We start from the raw sequence: 20,632 nt of genomic DNA on the forward strand, positions 1-20,632 counted from the left end.
GGTTTGATTCTCTAATAGTTAATGACTCCTCTGAGTTTTGTAAAAGAACGATTTAATTGACTGTAACTATTTGTAGGTCAATTGATCTGTTATCTTCAGATTAAGTAATGGTTGTTGAAATACCATGAATAATTCAAACAAATTGCAAACCTTACTTTAAACATGATTTATTTGAAACAAATCCAAAAGGATGCAGATGTTAAATCAAATTTGATTTAACATTATATTAAAAAGGACGACTGAAAATAAGTGCAAACTTGGACAATTTATTTGAATCACAACGCCAAAATACATAATCATAACTTATTAGACTTCTCAAGTCGAGACAAACTCTGCGGCTGTGTCCAGCTCAGTTCTTGAATCTGCGTGTTAAGGAAAGAACAAACATAATAAACGTATAAGACTTTCTCTCTTTACTCAACCAGTTTCCAATATTTTTAATGGTACTTTTGGTTCTTACCATGACAAACAGGAGGGATTGCCCACGCCACAACTGGCCAGAACAGACTTGATTTTTGAAGGATCAATCCCGGACAGGGAGAGGTACGGGCAGAGACATTCAAGATCAGCGGACTTAGCCACTGCGCAGCAGTCGGGTCCCGGAGCTGGCGGGTTGTTTCCAGTTACAGCTGGAGAACATTTCTGCAAGTCGTTTGTGTCGGTGTTGCATATAGGATAACTCTTAGCTTCTTCCATTATCATCGCCGTGGTTAAAACCATCGCAATGATGAGGATTGTGGTATTGTTCTTACCCATTTGTTTTTTTTTTTAATTCACTCTCTATCTCAACTCTATGGTGAAACCCTTAAATCTAATGAGCTTCTTATAATGCTACGTGAAAAGTTGGTAAAACGTAAGTTACAAAAGTTGGTAAAACGTACGAGTCATGTCACGTTCTATTTAGTGAAGACTCAGTGCCGTAGACGTCGAGAACTTGTACGCAAATGGACAAATGTGGGAGACCTCTGTTGCATGAACATGTCTCCCGATGGTTAATGAAAACTTGCTCAAGCACGTGACCAAATGGGTTTTGGTCTTTGTATTTTGTTTTATCCTTTACAAGTCATATAGATTTTAAAACTAAAAAAGAAAAGTCAGAGATTATTGTATAAAGATCAAAATATTGTCTTGTCGTATGTAACAACAGGTCTCTGTCTTTGTGAACTATTTGCTTCCTAAAGTTTCAAGTCAGAAGTCACAACACTGGAAACAGAGAAAGTTGCCTAACTTCAGTTTCCTATGATTCATGAAAAGTACTAAACAGTTTTTCCGTTTGGTTCTCCTCAGGAAAAGCCGTGATGAGTGGATAGTCAAGAAAAGAAAAGTACTGATTTATCATTTTCATTAGTATATTGCGCATGGTTTTTCTATATACACAAGGTATATCGAAAAATCATCACAAATTTGTGATTTATTTGGATCAGAATACTAAAAAAAAAACATAACAAATTCAGATGCAGTACAAGATCCAGCCAATTCTTTGACAACACCATAGAGACCTGTCTCATTGTCTCAATCTCAGTTCTTCAAGCTGCGTAAAGGCAAAACGTAAAAACACTTTATTTCGAGATCCTAATAATTCACTAACCACATGAAACCATACAATTAAATATATGTGTTAATACCACGGCAATTACGAGGGATTGTTGTAACGCCACATTTGGCTACAAGAGCCGCGACTTTAGATGGATCAATTCCTAAAATTGGGAGATAAAACTTGTATCTGCAAAAGCATGCAAGATCAGCGGATTTGACCACTACGCAGCACTCGTTGACTGGAGGCGGCGGGTTGTTTCCAGTGACGGCTGGACGACATTTCTCCATATCGTTTGAGTCGATTTTACAAAGGGTAAGGCTTGTAACTTCTTTCACCATTATTGCAGCGGTTAGAACCATTGTAAGCACTGCAAATCTCATAAGGATTCTGGTATCTTTCTTACCCATTTTCTCTCTTGCCCTCTCCCTATAGACTTCGTGAATTCTTTAAATCTTCTACCATGGGCTTGTTATAGAACAAAGTTTCTTATGCTAACTGAAAGGTGGTAGTAATTAAGAGCGTTACGTAAAGTATGCGTGGGTGATGTAATCATAAGAAGTCATTCGAGTTGAGATGTGTGAAGAAAACGGACATATTCGTGTAGGCTTAGTTGCATTGCATGCCTAGTATCCGGGGCGGTGTGTGACGGAAGATTTTTGGTTTAAAATTAAATTTTGTTTGGATATTATAAAATTTTAAACGGAATTTGGACTCGAATCTTTCCGAATTAAGATAGGTTTGTAGTAACCTAAAAATATCCAAATAAATTATGTATTTAGAAATGTAATTAAATAATTTATAAAAAGATAAAAAATTAACACATATACAAATGTGTGGGTCAAGCTCTAATTTTTTTATTGAAAACGTAAAACATACATACAATTAATCTTTTTTTTGTAACAACATATTAGTAATCACAAACACAAATATAAATATTACCAGTAGATTTTTGGGCTTATTTGTGTAATAGCCATATTTGGGAGCTAAATTAAGTAAGTAACAATTATTTTGACATAATTAAATGTCAGATATTTATGTTCCATTTTATCTGGTTCTGCCCCAGAGCTTAAAAGGTTTCCAGTTACAAGTGAGAGAAAGTAGATGATGTCTTTCTTTTGGTGGAGTCATCCATGTATACATTTATTAACCATATGTAAACATACATATGCACCGAGAATTCTATTCTACATCACCGAAGTAGTATATAATTACAAACCCAGCTACAATCCCTAAACACTAAACACATCCAAATCTCAATCTTACCACGACCCTTAAATACTAAGCCCTAAATTCTAATCAGTAAACCATAAATCCAAATATAAACAAAAAATTCAAATATAAACCAAAAATCCATATAGAATGGAACAAAGAAAATAACATAGCACATATTAGTGAATTTATAGAATGCTTATGATTGCAAAGAAAAAATTAATGTTGATCCTAACCATACTCTCTCACTTTATAAATACTAAACTTTAAATTCTAATCACTAAACTCTTACATAAATATAAACCTTAAATCTAAATATAAACCCTAACCAAATATAAACCCTAAACCCAAATGGAATGGAACAAAATACATAGTATAGTACATATTGGTGAACAAAATAGCACTTTCTTTATTACTCATCAAATGAAACGATACACGATAGGGGCACTATCAAACCTCAACCATATCTTCCAAATACTAAACCCTAAAAATTAATCACTAAACACTAAACCCAAGCATAAACCCTAAACCCAAATAGAATGGAACAAAATACATAGTATAATACATATTTGTGAACAAAATAACACTTTCTTTATTAATCATCAAATGGAACGATACATAAATAAGTATAGTAACATACTATTTCACATTACATAACATGAATAAAACATTTATAATACATATTGTTTTACATTTCTATTCCATACGCATAAAATAGTATAGAATACAATGTTACAAAAACTGTTCATCTTCTCCGATCAATTCAAGAACATTCACGGCAAGAAAGATATGTGTAACTGACGACATCTATGGAAATAGTACATGTAACCGCCTCGTAAACCGAAGAGATTAAGGCGATTGAAGGAAGAGTTGACGAACCTCGCGGCTGTGCCATTTACGTTGTCGGCGACTCCATAGATTTCAGATGCGCAAAGCTTTCCGTCAGTAGCCAAGCGAGCTGTTGCAGATGGGCATCTCCTAGGCAAAGCTACTCCAGAAATGGTTTGGTGGTTACTGTGGATCAAAAATGGGGAAGAAACAACTCAGTATGTGATTCTCCAAAGGCCACGATGTATGTGTGTTAGGTAAGTATTATTACATTAGTGTTTTTTTGTTTACAAGTTTTACCGGTTGTGTTAAAGGGCATAATAGTATTATTATATAAAAAATGCATGGTGTATTGGTGTATTAGGTAAAATAGCTACTCTGTCAATTACCGTTTTTTTCGTTGCTATAGACTCCAATTTCCCTAGATTTTTTCTTTGTTTCTTTTTTTTTTGAACGTCTGATTAATTATGCTATTACAACGATGAGAAATATTACATAGACGATTCTACAGCCGACAATTCTCGCTCCGAGCCGCCCTATGAGATCCATGTTCGATGATACGCCCTTGCACCATGCTGAAGACCTCTTGTAACCATTTTTCTCCATGATCTGCATAATTTGCGTTTTCTGGGGTTTGAACCGCAGACCTCCTGGTGTAGAAACATTAATGAACCCTTAGTTAAACCACTGGACTAAGGGGGCTTCCACCTCTTTCTTCTTTGTTTCTTTTGAAAATTTTATTGCATTTAGATTTAATAGTAGCAAAAGAGATTACGATTACCCATCATTAGAAACCCCCTTAATTAAAGCCCACACGAAATTAGATCGAAGCCCATCAAAAGTCTAAAACAGTAAATCAGAAGATAAATAAATAAAATATTTTAAGTCAAAAATATCACATAGGACTTCCGAATGCGTCTTTCTGATTATATAATGGGCGTAATTTATTGTAGACCGTCGTGCATAGCACACATGGGTCTGCAAATCTACAATATACAAGACAAAAAACGTCGGTGGAGAAGAGATCTTGTTTGTTTTTTTATTCATCACAAATCTAATATCCTTACAAAAATAAATGTTCCAAACTAACAAAACTGTTAGTTAGTATTTGCCACAACTTTTTTGGTCAAATTAGAATTTTGTTTTTGAAACTAACTGAGTAGTAACAAAGTAAATAACCTATGGTTAAATGACATAATTTTTTGTTTGTTGTCAAAACTGGTAAATGGCATTAAGTTAAGCAACGAAAACAAGATAATTAATTAGTGGTCAGATTCGGAAACGACACCTAAACAAGTCGTTATAGCGTGAGGTCCACCGTTTCCTCCAAACGTCGTCGTCACACAGGCCGTATATAAATAAAAAATAAATATAAAAAAAAAACAAAAACCCTACTCACGATTCTGAAGAAGACGCATTCAATTCCTCCTTCGCAAAATTGCTCTACAAAACAACTCGTTTTCCCTCTCTCTCTCTCTCTCTCTCTCTCTCTCTCTCTCTCTCTCTCTCTCTCCTCGTCGCTTTGCTCTCAGAGGAAGCAAATAAACGATCCCATCTCTCTCTCTATAACTTCTTCATCGTCTTCACATTGGTATCGATCCTCGAGATTTCGTCGTCTTCTGCACGTTCACATTGCGATTTTAACTCCTCCACACCTATTGAAAGCTAACAAAAAAATAAACTTGGATTGTTTCAATTAGACGCTGATCTCGATACATAGGGTTCGCTATCTAACCACCTCCCCCTAGATTTCTGGATTTTGCGAAAACTGTTGATTTTTGTTTTGCTATTTTAAGTATGAAATCATCGGATCAATTAAAATCTATTTCTCTTTGCAGTGATCCTTCTCTCTTAGAGATTCGAACGCGCGAGAGAGAGAGGTTTGTTCAGATAATCTTCCCCTGAGTACTAGTGGGGGAGAGATGTCTGGCGCGGGAGTAATCGTTTCGGATCCATGGCTACAAAGCCAGCTCACGCAAGTCGAGCTTCGTTCTCTCAATTCCAAGGTTCATACTCCTCTCTCATTACTTAGATGCAAATCTCGTTTTGAATCTGTACATAAAACTATCCGGATTCGTGTTTTAGTTTGCGTCGTTGAAGACTCAGAGAGATAAAGTCACGTTAGAGGATCTTCCGCCTGTGCTGGTGAAGGTGAAGTCACTCACCTCTGCTTTCAAGGAGAAAGAAATCAGAGAAACCTTACCAGATTTGGCTTCTGATTACGCAGCCAACGATGATCTTGATTTCGAATCGTTCCTCAGGGTTAGTTTCGTCTTTTGCTGAATGAATCTCTTTCGATGTGTTTTTTTTGGATTTGATGATAACTTAAAAGATAATGTTTGTTTGGCAGATATATTTAATATTGAGAGATAAAGCTGCTGATAAATCTGGTGGGCTTAAGCACTCTGCTTCGTTTCTTAAAGCCAACTCAACGACTCTTCACACGATCAACCAGTCGGAGAAGGGCTCCTTTGTTCATCACATCAACAGATATCTTGGGGATGATCCCTTTTTGAGGCAGTTTCTTCCTTTAGACCCGGATTCTGATGATTTGTATGAGCTTGTGAAAGATGGTGTGCTTCTATGGTAAATGTAGAGACATTTTTGTGTGTTTGGATTGAGCTTGGTTTCTGGGGGGGGGGGGGGGGTTTGACTTGATTCTCTCTGTTTCCCCTTTTTTGGCGCAGTAAGTTTATTAATATAGCAGTTCCTGGGACGATTGATGAACGGGCCATCAACACGAAGAGAGTACTTAACCCGTGGGAGAGAAATGAGAATCACACGCTCTGTCTCAACTCTGCTAGAGCTGTTGGCTGCAGCGTGGTTAATATTGGGACACAGGACCTGGCTGAAGGACGAGTATGTTTTGCTTTGCTTGTTTTTTTTAAATATATTGGTTGAAACGAATATAGAAGATTCTGACTAGTGAATGCTTTACTTGCAGCCTCATCTTGTGCTTGGATTGATCTCACAACTCATAAAGGTCCACACTTGTTTTTCTATATTCATCTTCCTTTGTATTTGTGCTTTTGATGATTTACTAACTAATCTTGGGAACTGCAGATTCAGCTCCTCGCTGATCTCAGTTTGAAGAAGATGCCTCAGCTTATTGAGTTGGTGGAGGACAACGACGTAATGATCAAGCTTATCTCTTTGCGAATTTTCTGACCAATGTATATGTGTGATGTAAATAACAATAACGATTTTGCTGTCTGTTGCAGGATATAGAAGAGTTTCTGAGATTACCCCCAGAGAAAGTCTTACTCAAATGGTTGAACTTCCATCTCAAGAAAGGTGGCTACAAGAAAACCGTTGGAAACTTTTCTTCGGATCTGAAGGTATTTGGCTTTCCAAGTAGCAATTAGAGGAACTAGCATGCCTTTTTTTATCCCTTCAAAAGCTTCATTTAAGAGATTATAGATTCACCAAGCGTTTCCAACTCATAACTCTCTCCAACACTCTGAAGCAATATCAGTTTGAATAGGAAAAAACAAGTTCACCCATAAGTTATGAAATTATTTGGTACTTTTACTTATTCTTAATGGCCGCTATTGTTTATTGAATATCCAGGATGCAAAAGCCTATGCGTTCCTTCTCAATGTTCTTGCACCTGAGCACTGCGATCCAGCTACTCTAAACGCCGAGGATGATCTCGAAAGAGCTAACATGGTCCTTGAACACGCAGAGAGAATGAACTGCAAACGGTACTTGACTGCGGAAGAGATAGTTGAGGGGTCTTCGTATTTGAATCTCGCATTTGTGGCACAGATTTTTCACGAAAGGTCGGTAAAAGATCACAGAAGATAATAGTTTTTTGTCTTAACGCACTGGATTTTTACACTAGCTTCCCTGTACCTGCTGCAGGAATGGCCTTAGCACTGATGGTAGGTTCTCATTTGCGGAGATGATGACTGAGGATATACAGAGCTGCAGAGATGAAAGATGCTACCGGCTGTGGATTAACAGCCTGGGGATTGATAGTTATGTCAATAATGTCTTTGAAGATGTTAGAAACGGGTAAGCTTTCTGTGAAGACAAGAGTAATGTTTTGGCTAGGAAAATATTAAAAATCTTTTTGGTCCCGAAATTTATAGGGTATGAAAAGTTTCTTACGTATTCTTTTTGATGCAGATGGATTCTTCTTGAAGTTCTTGACAAGGTCTATCCAGGCTCAGTTAACTGGAAGCATGCTTCAAAACCACCTATTAAGATGCCGTTTAAAAAAATAGTGAACTGCAATCAAGTTGTGAAGATTGGGAAAGAGATGAGATTCTCTCTCGTAAATGTAGCAGGAAGTGACATAGTTGAAGGGAATAAGAAGCTTATCCTTGGTAATAACTCCTACTTTTTCTTTTAATTTGAGAAGATGTCATGTAGCATTAGAAATTTTATAACAGTGTAGGTGTGTGTATATATTTGTCTCAGGCTTCTTATGGCAGTTAATGAGAACCCATATGCTCCAACTTCTCAAGAGTCTTCGATCTCGGACGCGAGGCAAAGACATGACTGACTCAGAAATCCTGAGCTGGGCAAACAGGAAAGTCAAAATCATGGGACGTAAATCACAGATTGAAAGCTTCAAGGTTCCATATTATTTTTTACTTTCATCAAATCTAGAAAAAAATCAACTGAAGAAGCTTATGTTGAATCAAATCTCTCTTTCTAAACTTTAACAGGATAAGAGTCTATCTAGCGGATTGTTCTTCCTCGATCTTCTATGGGCGGTTGAGCCAAGAGTTGTTAACTGGAATCTTGTCACTAAGGGTGAAGCAGGTCCATATACTCTTTAACTAAACTTACCTCTCCACTCTGTCTCTTCTCTGTTTTACTTAACCGTTCTTTTTGGCTATTAAATCTTTTTGACAGACGACGAGAAGAGACTGAATGCTACATACATCGTCAGTGTAGCAAGAAAGCTTGGTTGCTCTGTTTTCTTGTTACCAGAAGATATCGTGGACGTAAGTAACATTCATCTAAACCTTTATGGAACATCATGTGAATCTCTGTGGTTTTCTTATGTCTCTAATTTTGTGGGGACTCGTTGTTGCAATGCAGGTTAATCAGAAGATGATGTTGATCTTAACGGCAAGTATAATGTATTGGAGTCTTCAGCAAAAGTCAGAGAGTTCGAGTTCTGATACTTCATCGACTCATAGCACAACCACGACGTGCACAAGCACTGATGCTTCACCAGCTCCATCTGTCACTGGAGATGACGATGTCTCTTCCTTAAACGAAGAAGTCTCGAGCCTAACCATCGAAGAAGACAATGACGCAGACATCTTGTCTGATGTCACCTCCGTCTCAGAGGAAGCAGCCATTGAATAGAACGACATGGCTGAAATATCTTTGCCGGAACAGAGTTGCTTTGTCATTATTTCTCACATCTTCTCTGTCTGTGTGTTAATAATAACATTTATATTTATTACCACCACTATAAAAAGTAAACATTTAAAATAAAAAAAAGGAAAACGTTTTGTGAAGTTTATTAAAATGTTTTCAATTTCTTTCTTAGAAATATCATTTTAATGTATTATTGGGAAAGAAATATAGGAGGTTTTATAATGGGTTTTTACAGTTAAATTTCTAGATTTTTGAAACTTTTATAGAATGGGTCAATCGTCTGTTATTTTCCATAATGTTAATTATCTGAACCGCAACTTAAAGTTTAAATTGTCTAAACAACTATAATTTAGTTTGCGGCACAAATTGAATTAAAGACCGGCATGATACCCACCAACCCCAAGAAAAACTATTATTTTGTAATGAACTTTTAAAAATATTTTATCTAAATTTAATGTTATTGGCGATTGTATTTAAAATATATTCATAAAAACTAAAAATTATATTATTATGCATTTATAGATTAGATATAATAATGAAGAGAATTATTTGACGTTTTTTTATATATGACATTTTAGAGGAAATTTTTTGTTCTAAATTATTTGACGTTTTCAATTTTCTATGTAAAATTTATTACTAATTAATGATAGATGACCAATGATATTATAGTTTCTATTTTTTTATTAGTTAAATTGTGGTTAGGTAAACAATTAATGATGTTTTTGTTTAGAAATTAAATGTTTCTTAATCTATGTGCACAATCCTAAAACGTCATATATAAAAAAACGGAGGGAGTATTAATGTTTAATACGTTTCATAATTCTTTATTTTTCTTATTTTGAAATAATTTGAAAGAATTAAAACCTAATTTCCTGTGTACATTAAACAATAAAAATCCAACATTTCCCCCAAATTTTTATTCGTTTTTGTAATTGTAAAATCGACTAAAGAGTTTTACTACTATTATGATAGTATCATTGCATATCTCTTTCTCGAACATAAGAGAAACTCTTATCGCACGTTTCTTAGACAATTCTTTATAGGTAGAAAAATTGAGCAAGACAACTTTCGTTAACTGCACCGTATCTCATCATAATCCTTCTAACTAAATTCAGAATCCCGATCTTTGACCATATAATCACAAAAAACATATCTACTGAATTCATTTCTGAATTCCCATTGAAAAGAAGGCATACTCATATTTAAAATCACAAAAAGCCAAGAACGTTGAGAAGAAGAGAAACAAAATTTTTTTTTTTTTTTTTTTTTGTAAAAAGCTTTCAAATTAAAATACTGAAAAACATACAATGTATGGTTGAAACAACCATAAAGTTTGAGAAAGTTAGATGAGACATGCCTCATATTCAACTAAGCATTAGCTTACAAAAGAGAAGACTTATGATTCATAAGCTTAATCAAACAAGACAAAGATGAAACTACTAGGAAGAAGGAAGGTAGTTTCCGCGGCCTCGACGACCCCTTTTACCTTTTCCTCTTACCGTTTTCCATTCCATATCTTGAAACTTTTGAAGTGGTTTTATTGGTCTTCCACCTCGTGACATGTTGAGGTTTGCCGTAGCATCACTCATATACCCTCTTTCATCATCTTACTCATTACAAGCCATTTGAGTGACAGAAGGGCTGCCATATACCGAAGAGTATGGAGGGACCAATGAATTGTCCGCTGAAACACCGCTGGCCTCAAGGACAATAACCGGGGATGGAATTTCTTCCATAATAGGAGCTTTAGTTGGAGCAGATTGAGTGTCTGCTAATGGTGATGAAGTGGAAAGAGAGTTGGAGCCATTGGCTATATGTACCTTAGAGCAAGTGAGGTTGTTTACTAGAGTAGAGAGATTTTTCAGCTCAACACTCAATGGTGATTGTAAATGTCCCAAACTCAGTTCCAAAGTCACTTCAGTAAGTTCTTCTCGTGCTTCTTCAGCTGAGACCAAACCCGACTCCAGATTTTCAGCTTGCAACACCAATTGATCGGATGGACCATTAGACTGAGCTAGTGCCTTTTCCATTTCTGGCTGAGTTTTTCCAGCGGAAGAATCCTCATGTGTGGAACTTTTTTCCACATTCAATTGAACAGCTGGGAGTAGACATCTTTTCTCCTTGTGTCCCAAATGTCCACATCTGCCACAAACACTTGGAATCCATGTATATTCAACATCCACCAGAAAAATATTACCTTGTTTGTCATCTAAGGCAATTTGCTTTGGAAAAGGTTTGTTAAGTTCTACTTCAACCAACAACTTTGCTTCTCCCAAACAAGTCGGATCAAGTCGAGGTTTATGAGTTTGCATAGGCTCACCAAGTCCAGACGCTACATGGCTGAGACCCAATCTTGAGTAACAGCTATCCGGAACATTTTTAAGAGTTACCCACACTGGGATTGTTGATACTTCAGGGATTTTAAATGAGTTAACTGATTTCCAAGGCGAAACAAATAACAAACAGTCATCAACATGCCACACAGCTCTCTGAATTACCCATTGTCGAGTTGAGTCATGAGGTATATGAAACATGTAAGAGGAGTCACTCAGCTTACGACAACCTATTCTACAGGTTCTACCCCACAACCTATTCACCACAGCATGGATTAAACCCCCAGGAGGGAGAGAGCAGCGATGAAAGTGGCCAATGATATATTCATTTTTATTCTCTGGTCCTAAGAGAAGCACCTGAGAAGGAATAGTTACCTGAGGTGTTCCATCAAGTCGAAAAGTTGGCTTAGCTGCTCGATAGAGGTTTCTGGTAGCAGGGTCCATTCTGGCTGCCCATGGAAACCTTAGTGTTCCATCCTCTTTAAGCTCAGGAACTGGAATCTTCTGAACCGGCATACGAGGAAACTCTCTTACAGCACTTGGATGGTTTTTTTTCTTCTGGTTTGGCCCTAATCCTTCAGTCAGCGTTGGCCAAAAAGAGTCAAGGAGATTGTTGAGATACTGCGGATCAAGACCACTTGGCGTTGCAGGCGCTGGAGGAGTTGCAGGTGGTGTAAAAGCAAGTGGTTTGGCCCAGGCTCCAATCGAAGGAACGAAAGCAGCTATTGGAGAATCGACTGATATCTCTGGAGAAATAGTAGTTATTGAAGGGAGGCCAGTAGACTGAGGGGACCTCAACTGTGGAACGCAAGTGTTCCTATCATCTTCAGGTTGGTTAGTGATCTCTGGAGCGGTGACATTAACTCCTGCCACCTCTAGTGTTGATTCAACAGCAGAAACGATTTCCTCTATTTTGTTTTCCGAAGAGGTGATCTCTGTAGAGGTGATGTTTCCATTTGCCTCTAATTCTTGTTCAACACCAGAGTGGCTTTCCCCCATTTTTTTTCCAGTTAGGATTTTACTTGAATCCTTCGGATTCAACTCCAAGTCGACGGCATCTATTTGATGTCTCATATCTTCACCATCGCTTACTGCCGAAGGAGTAGATGACAGCTCTGAACCAGTTATTTTTTCTTCAGTCGAGAGCGTACTTGTCGAAGCCGGTGGAGAAGACCAGCGACACTTAGACGGCCAACGAGGATCTGGAGTGACTGTGGTTTGAGTAGATATCGAGGAGGAGGAGTTATTGATCGAAGGATGAGCAGCACCGTCGATTACGTTTTGTAACGGAGGTTTCAGATCCATGGCGACGAGAGCAAGAGGAAGACGAAGCTTAGTGGGATGGGTTCTTGAGAGGAGGCGAGACCGGATCTGGTGCTCGTGCTAGGCGACGCGCCGGAGCGGCGTCGATAAAGACAGAACACCGGCGAACTTTTTTTGGAGGAGAAGGAGAGTTTACGGCTTCGATATTTTTCTTTATAGCAAGACTTTTTCAAGAGAAACAAAATTTACAAAACCTAAAAGGTATGGGCTCGAGTTATTTAAGAAACTCACTTGGGATTTCATTCTCCACATGGCGTAATGAGGAGAGGTATAAGTGACATGGCTTCACTATATATTTTTGTACTACTTTATTAATTTTGTCCAGTTTAGAGTTCAATCCTTAAACTGTTGTGGGATTATTGAGTTGAGGAAGAGAGAAAACCTAATCGCGTTTCAATCACCTTTCAATCCTTTTTTAAAGAAAATGTGTCATTTTGGAAAATATAATTGAAAGTAATGTTATTGAGCTTGTCAAAATGATTATTGAAAAGGAGATATTTTAGAATACCTCATATGATGTAATGCTTGTTTGATGTTTCTTGTGTTGTTGTTGGTATCTCTCTCTCTCTATCTCTCTCTCTCTCTCTCTCTGCTGTGCCTTGCTCGAGCATCGAACAGCCATCGTGTTGCACTTTAAAGTGCCATCACAGACCGGGCGAGCTACATGAGCAAGGCGGTCGATGTTGCGCGCAATTTATTTTTAATACATCTTCTTTATTTGGTACTAAAAGAGCCTAGTTTGAATAATTCTGTTTCAAGTCTTTATTAACATCTACTTTTTGTTTTCCCCCAACATTTATTGTAACGCAATATATATCCATATTATACTTTTCAACTGGATTGAGATATAATACCAGCAATATGTTAAATTCCAAGATGTAATTTGCATTATTGATATTTATAAAACTCAAATGTTCAGTTTATACTCAAAATACAGTCCTCCATAGATCGGTAAGTCCTTCTCCCATGTAATCGTAGTGAATGTTATTTCTTTAGGGATGACAGCTCGTTCAAAACGAATTCATTGCGGCTCTTCCAACTTCGTAGATGAAACCTCATGGTTTCAGCTGCCCTACGCTCACCGTTCACATTCCGGTGCAGCGTTTCGCCACACGCTTTCATGGTCCAGTCACAGGCTGTTTTAGTCGAGATCATGGCCTCTTTCATTGTCTCTGGTTTAATGCACGAGTTGATCTACTTTGCCTCCAACTTGGGAGGACATTTGTTTCCTTGTCTTTCTTGCACGGTGTTGCAAACACCACATATAGATAGTGGTGAAGATAATATACGTTGGAGACCACCGCACCGGCCTGTTTCGGGTCTAGCGTTTGGTAACGTGACGGGAGTTCATGTCCATGTCAGAGCAATTAGTGAATGTTTGTCGATTATTTACTTTGCCAAAGACAAGCTGTTCATTTTTGCTTCATGATTTTTGTTTTGGGTATAACCAATACTTCTAGCAAAGCAACCAAACTTAGAAATTATCTTCAATGTGTGAAATGTATTTAAAAAGCGTGAGACACGTTGTGTAGTTCACTCCTTGCAACTTCTTAAAATCATTAGCTTGATTATTATTATTTAAACAAATTGAGATATTTTTCATAACATCCCAAATAAAACTGACGCAACTTGACAAATATGAAACTTATTTACAATACATGGATTTTGACGTTTTTCATGTTCTTGTAGATATTGTTTTATAAGCTGCATGCTGCGAACAATTAGCAACTCACAGAACCAAGAAGAGAGTGAGAGAGATAAACAGAGAGGAGATGGAAGAAGAGTTGAGAAACTTAGTCAAGGTCTGTATCTCTGTCTTAATCTCCATATCTTACTGTTACTACATCTCTTCAAAAATTCCCAAAGGTTTTGTTCGTCTCCTTTCTCTTCTTCCCATCTTTATTATCTTTCTTCTCATCCCTCTCTTCTTTTCATCCCTCCACTTCTGTGCCATCTCAGCTTTTTTCCTTACATGGCTAGCAAATTTCAAGCTCCTTCTCTTTGCTTTTGATCAAGAACCTTTAAGCCCACTTCCTTCAAGTTTCTCCCGTTTCCTATGCTTCACTTGTTTCCCAATCAAAACCTATCAAAACCCTTCTTCAAACCGAATATACAACAAACCCAAATGGGTTCTTGCTTCCAAAGTTGTACTCTTTTCCTTCTTATTACATCTCTACGGTAAAAATTATCATAACAGTTTACCTCGATTGGCTTTCTTGTCTATCTTTACCATCCATGTCTACATTGAGTTAGAATTTATCTTAGTCTTAGTGGGTGCTTTACTCTCTACACTTCTTGGTTGTGAAATCGAACCGGTTTTTAATGAGCCTTACTTGGCTACTTCTTTTCAAGACTTCTGGAGTCGTAGATGGAACCGCATGGTCCCATCCGTTCTACGTCCAACTGTTCACATCCCGGTTCAGCAATTTACCGCGCGGTTAATCGGTCAAAACGCGTCTTTTTACGCTGGAATGCTGGCCACGTTTATTGTCTCCGGGTTGATGCATGAGCTGGTTTACTTTTATATTATCCGAAAGTCTCCAACTTGGGAAGTCACTTGTTTCTTTCTGTTGCATGGAGTTGTAACTTGTCTGGAAATAGCTGTAAAGAGGATGCGGTTGTGTCCATCGCCACATCGAGTGGTCTCGCGCCTTGTTGTTGTGGCGTTTATGTTCGTTACGTCTGTTTGGTTGTTTGCCCCTCAACTACTGAGATATGATGTGCATAAGAGACTGATAAGTGAATGTTTGTTTGTTATTGACGTTGTCAAAGAAAGTTGTTTCGCATCTTAATGTAACGTTCATAATTTGAGGAAGCGTTTCTTGTTCTCCTTATCGTTAAAAATTTAGGCCACACTTGGGATTTGGGAAGTAGATATAGGATGAAGCCTGGAGCAATGAACTTTGTCATGCGTTACAAGTTTGGACTCCGATAAGATAAAGTTTTATTAAAGTATATATCAAGAAACTAAACCATCTGGTTGTCTCGTAGGTTGATATATATATGCCTCACCATGGGATTGGGAATCATGGTTTGAATCATATTACAGATGGTTTTCCATATATTTCCCTAAGAATCCCGCCCTAAAAAACTATGGATAATGATGCTCTAAAGATGCAATAACAGGTTTAGAATGTCCAAATCTACTTAACAATGTGTGTAGCTACCAAATCAAGTTTCCTATTCATAAAGTGCATACATCCGATCATTTTAAATATATATATATATCCGAACCAAAACTAAGTCAAAAAAACATTTGGTCACAGGTTCAGATCATCTTTTTTCTTTGAGTTTTTTTTTTTTGAAAAGCTAAGAGGTTCTCAACCTGACCCGTACATTTTCCTAGGATGAAATTGAAACCATTTTAAATTCACATTTCAGAGAGTAGAAACCTCTTAACGAAACTTGAACCTATAATCTTTTAGATACCTACTAGATAGTTTAATAGTTTTAACCATTAAGTCAATTCATATATATATATCAACTGATGCCTAAAACAGTGAAAAACAAACAAAATAATTACTGAGAGATAAACTTAAGTCAATGCCTAAACATAGGGAATATCAAATCCAATAAATTCATGTATGGTTTGGTTTCTAACAAGTGTATATATGGATTATCAATCATATTACTTTTGAGAAATTTCGAAATCAAACCAAAGAGATGTTCAGTGATCAGTCATTAGTGGGGGTTAGTAGATGTCAATTCGTAGAAGTGTTACATCACCTAGTTGTTATTAATCAAGTGATTATATATATTTCTACACCACGTGGGGATTAGAGGCACCTAAATGATTGAAATTACTCAAATTAGATGCACAAAGGAAGTATCCTCAGGAAAAGGCAGTGGTTTTAAAAACTGGTTCGCTTTCAGAACCTTGTTACATCGTCTACCTGTAAAAACCACATGTCCTAATTCTCTGTTTGGTTCTCGTCTAATTCACTTTTATTCTTCTAACACAACCAATCCGTAAGTTCGAAACCTTAGAGCATTTCCAATGTACACCTCTATAATTTCCTCTAAAATAGAGATCTCTATTATAGAGGTGAAAATGCTCCAATGTATGCCTCTATAATAGAGTTCCTCTATTTTAGAGGAAAATATAGAGGAAAGTTATTTTTTGCCTCTATATTTAGAGGTGAAAATAACATATCTCTATATTTTCCCCTATAAATAGAGAAACTCTATTATAGAGGCATACATTGGAGCATTTTCACCTCTATAATAGAGTTTCTCTATTTTAAGGGAAAATATAGAGATAGAAATAAGGGTGGGTTGGAGATGGTCTTAATGTTTGCGAAAACGCAAAAAAGAGATACTACTACAGTACTACTTATCACCAAGAACCAAAGATCGTGTGTTTCGGATTACCCTTTGTTCTATTGACTATACGTAACGTGTAACCAAAATGTTTTAATTTTGTTTATTTCTAAACCCCAAAACAAGAATTCTAAACCCGAATATAAAAACCTAGTGCGAAAAACAAATTATAAACTATGAATAGTAATGCCTAAATTCGAAAGTTTTTTAAATTTTTTTGAAAGAATGAGTCTTTTTAATTTAAAGAGAAAGAGACGTGATTTGTTAACGATGTGTCTAATCAAATTTCCTTTTTGATTTATCGGATTATTTTAAGTATGTAAATAAAGCCAAAACCTCTGTGATAGGCCAAGAGAAAGAAGATAGATCATAGACTAGAGATATGGAGGAAGATCTCAAGAACTTCATTAAGGTTTGGGTCTCAGCTATAATCTCCATATCTTATTGCTACTACTTATCAACCAGATTCAAAGCTGGAGTTTTTCGATTACTCTTCATTCTTCCCGTTTGTGTTCAGTTTCTTTTCCTTCCTCTGTGTTTCTCCTCTCTTCACTTCACTGGTTTCACTGTGTTTTCCCTCACATGGCTAGCTAATTTCAAGCTCATCCTCTTCTCTTTCAACAAAGGTCCTCTTTACCCAACTCCCCCTAATATCTCTCAGTTCATCTGCTTCACTTGCTTCCCCATAAAGCTTCAACAAAACCCTAAACCTCGAATTCACTTGCCCAAATGGGTTTTTGCTATTAGAGTTGCTATCTTTGGTGTGTTGTTATATATGTATGATTACAAAAAAGATATGTCTTCAAATATGCTATTGGTTCTCTATTCTCTTCATATATACTTGGAGTTTGAGATTCTTTTAGCTCCCTTGAAACTTCTGCTTAGTATGTTACTTGGGTGCGATCTCGAGCCTCAGTTCAACGAGCCATACTTAGCCACCTCTCTTCAAGACTTCTGGGGTCGCCGGTGGAACCTAATGGTCCCTGCTATCCTCCGGCCGGCCGTCTACGTTCCGGTGCGACGCATCACCGAACGGAACATGAAGTCCGAGCATGCTAAGTTCTTGGGAGTTTTTGCCACGTTCCTCGTCTCTGGTGCAGTTCACGAGTTGATCTTCTTCTACTTTACACGTGAATCGCCTACCGGAGAAGTCACTTTGTACTTTATATTACATGGAGTTTGCACTGCTGCTGAAGTAGCGGCGAAGAGGACAGGCTTGTTGAAGCCGTGGAAGATGAGTGTGATGGTATCAAGGCTGCTCACGGTGGGGTTTGTGGTTGTGACCGGTGGTTGGTTGTTTTTTCCTCCTCTTATTAGGAGTGGCATGATCGAGAGACTCTCTAACGAAGTCTTTTTGTCCACTGACTTCACCAAGCAAAAAGTTTTTAGTATTTTTGGTGAATTTTCCAAAATCTTGGGTTGATGTTTTCGGTAGCTAAAATTATCACTTTTGCTGAATTTCAGTAGAAAATTAAACAGAGATTCTGTGATTATCGGGTTTGGTAAATGTCAAATCGTGGTGTCACCTACCCGGTTACCAAATTATTAGTGTTTTTTCAAATTTAATTTAAAACCAACTACCAACTATATTTTCTAATTAAACTTTATACTCTAATTACATTCTAGCTGGAATGTGAAAGGAGAACGCACAAAAAGAAAAATATATACAAAGATTCATAAAACTCAATAAGCTATATAAGAGTGGTTGTTCTCTTTCCTGATTTGCACTGCAACATCATCAACTTAAAGACAATTCAAATAAATTTAGATGATAAGCTTTTGGCACCGCATGAAAAAGGGTCTTTGTTTTGAGGGGCAGTAATCGATCTTAAAAAGACAAACAATTGTAGCCAAGTTTTTTTTTTGTCAGCTTTCCATTTAACTAGACAAAGCTTTGGTTAGACAACGTTTTTCTGGAGAACACTTCTATTCCACAATATTAAAGTTTTTTTTTTGAAAATTCACAATACTAAAGTTCAAAAACTAATAATAATAAGAATTCCACAATATTTTGTCCACACTATATAGTCCATGATATTTTGTCCAGCTACATAATTCATGATATTTTGTCATGTTCAGTAGTCTATACTACATTATCACGCACTTATCCATCATATGTTGTCGGTATGTATTCTGAACTAGCTAATCCCATATACTTTATATACAACACCATCAATGATCGGTTCCAATCGAGACGTAACCTATACTATAGAGATTCCACAGGCTCTCAAGATTATTATTTTTTTAAATGTAACTTATTGAAAGAGTAGCCCACTTTCGCTTTTGAAAGGTCAATTTTATAAAGTCGATAAGAATTATTATCCTAGGTCAAATGCCAATGGAGTAGGAAAGACGAATAATGACTGATATAGCAGCATGTGACATGCACAAAGTAAGCAACCTCAGAAGAAGGCAGAACGTAGAACTAGGGCAAAAGCTGATCTGTTTTCCGAATCATCTTCCACGGTTTAGCTGTAAAACACATGCCCTAATTCTGGGTTATTGTTTAATCCATTCCGATAACTTCTTATACACGCAACACTAGGTTAAAACCTCAGTGATTTCAATAACTCACACTGCAAAAAGAAAAAGAAAAAAGAAAAAAGAAGAAAATATCTAAGAGATGGAGGAAGACCTCAAAAGCTTTATCAAAGTATGGGTTTATGGAATAATCTCTATATCTTATTGTTATTACATAACAACCAGAATCAGATCTGGTGTTCCTCGTTTACTCTCTATCTTTCCCGTTCTTGTTCTGTTTCTTGTTATTCCTCTGTCTTTCTCCTCTGCGCATTTGTCTTTATACACGACGTTTTCGCTTACGTTCCTCGCTAATTTTAAACTTATCCTCTTCTCCTTTGATAAAGGTCCTCTAATCCCACTTCCTACAACTCTCGGCAGATTTTTCTGCTTTACTTGCTTCCCAATCAAAGCCCAAGAAAACCCTAATTCTCAAAATCATTTTCCTAAAAGGGATGTCGCCGTTAAAGTTGCTATCGTTGGTGTGTTACTACATTTGTATGGCTACAGAAATAATCTGTCTCCGACTCTGCTTTTGGCTCTCTATTTTGTTCAACTCTACTTGGAGATTGACATTGTTGCATCATTCCTCAAAATTGCGGTTGTTATCTTTCTTGGCTGTGACCTCGAGCCACAGTCCAATAAACCATACTTAGCCACATCTCTACAAGACTTCTGGGGACGCCGGTGGAATCTCATGGTTCCCGCGATTCTCCGGGCAGCTGTTTACGCCCCAATGCGGCAAGTCTCTCAACGAAGAATGAGTTCCGGTTGGGGACTGTTTCCTGGTGTTTTAGCGGCCTTCATCGTCTCCGGACTGTATCATGAACTGCTCTTTTATTATTTAACTCGTGAGGTGCCAACATGGGAAGTTACTTGGTACTTCGTTTTACAAGGAGTTTGCACTGCGGCAGAAATAGCATTGAAGAAGAAGACGACGGTGACGCGGCGGTGGCAGTTGACTCCGGCGGTATCGCGGCTGCTCACAGTGGGGTTTGTGTTTGTGACCGGTGTTTGGCTATTTGCACCTCAGCTTGTACGGAGCGGCGTGTTGGAGAGATACAAATATGAGGAAGTTTTGTTTGTTGATTTTATTAAGCAGAAGTTTATAACTTTGTTGCGGATATTTTTGACGAGCGTTAAATCTTTTAACGGTGTTTGATTCAGGATTCTGATTCTGCTTATTTTTCTTCAAAAAACTAGTGGTCACATGTGTTTC

At 37.2% G+C, this 20,632-nt stretch overlaps 6 protein-coding genes across 7 annotated transcripts; 4 read left to right on the forward strand and 2 right to left on the reverse strand.

Annotated features, from left to right (window-relative positions):
• Window positions 1–129: 129 nt before the first annotated feature.
• On the reverse strand, window positions 130–804 carry LOC103856989 (putative lipid-transfer protein DIR1). Its single transcript, XM_009134137.3, has 2 exons — window positions 461–804; window positions 130–362 (listed from the first exon to the last, which is right to left on the reverse strand). Coding segments are annotated over exons 1-2 (297 nt in total). The 5' UTR covers window positions 757–804; the 3' UTR covers window positions 130–361.
• Window positions 130–4,730, reverse strand: LOC103856990 (putative lipid-transfer protein DIR1). The gene is made up of 3 exons (XM_033288720.1): window positions 1,626–4,730; window positions 461–1,531; window positions 130–362 (listed from the first exon to the last, which is right to left on the reverse strand). The coding sequence occupies exons 1-2, from the start codon at window positions 1,942–1,944 to the stop codon at window positions 1,527–1,529; spliced, it is 324 nt and encodes a 107-aa protein (XP_033144611.1). The 5' UTR covers window positions 1,945–4,730; the 3' UTR covers window positions 130–362; window positions 461–1,526.
• Window positions 4,731–4,965: 235 nt separating this feature from the next.
• Window positions 4,966–9,081, forward strand: LOC103856991 (fimbrin-3). Of its 2 annotated transcripts, none has more exons than XM_009134142.3 (15): window positions 4,966–5,165; window positions 5,413–5,580; window positions 5,660–5,836; window positions 5,925–6,160; window positions 6,262–6,433; window positions 6,519–6,557; window positions 6,638–6,706; window positions 6,796–6,912; window positions 7,145–7,356; window positions 7,439–7,591; window positions 7,706–7,905; window positions 8,000–8,157; window positions 8,251–8,347; window positions 8,441–8,532; window positions 8,630–8,902. In XM_009134142.3, exons 2-15 carry the CDS (start codon window positions 5,497–5,499, stop codon window positions 8,900–8,902), a joined length of 2,079 nt encoding a protein of 692 aa, XP_009132390.2. In that variant the 5' UTR covers window positions 4,966–5,165; window positions 5,413–5,496. The 2 variants fall into 2 exon arrangements, with proteins under 2 accessions (XP_009132390.2, XP_009132389.2); XM_009134141.3 differs by having other exon boundaries at window positions 5,057–5,295; window positions 8,630–9,081.
• Window positions 9,082–13,074: 3,993 nt separating this feature from the next.
• On the forward strand, window positions 13,075–16,093 carry LOC103856995 (probable long-chain-alcohol O-fatty-acyltransferase 2). Its single transcript, XM_033288688.1, has one exon. It carries the CDS (start codon window positions 14,346–14,348, stop codon window positions 15,363–15,365), a length of 1,020 nt encoding a protein of 339 aa, XP_033144579.1. The 5' UTR covers window positions 13,075–14,345; the 3' UTR covers window positions 15,366–16,093.
• A 329-nt stretch (window positions 16,094–16,422) lies between these two features.
• LOC103856996 (probable long-chain-alcohol O-fatty-acyltransferase 4) lies at window positions 16,423–18,435 on the forward strand. The gene has a single exon (XM_009134145.3). It carries the CDS (start codon window positions 17,276–17,278, stop codon window positions 18,314–18,316), a length of 1,041 nt encoding a protein of 346 aa, XP_009132393.1. The 5' UTR covers window positions 16,423–17,275; the 3' UTR covers window positions 18,317–18,435.
• A 249-nt stretch (window positions 18,436–18,684) lies between these two features.
• On the forward strand, window positions 18,685–20,619 carry LOC103857214 (probable long-chain-alcohol O-fatty-acyltransferase 5). Its single transcript, XM_009134394.3, has one exon. It carries the CDS (start codon window positions 19,517–19,519, stop codon window positions 20,573–20,575), a length of 1,059 nt encoding a protein of 352 aa, XP_009132642.1. The 5' UTR covers window positions 18,685–19,516; the 3' UTR covers window positions 20,576–20,619.
• The last annotated feature ends 13 nt before the right edge of the window (window positions 20,620–20,632 follow it).

The sequence above is a fragment of the Brassica rapa genome, chromosome A03 (genome assembly GCF_000309985.2).
Source record: "Brassica rapa cultivar Chiifu-401-42 chromosome A03, CAAS_Brap_v3.01, whole genome shotgun sequence".
Taxonomy (NCBI): domain Eukaryota; kingdom Viridiplantae; phylum Streptophyta; class Magnoliopsida; order Brassicales; family Brassicaceae; genus Brassica; species Brassica rapa.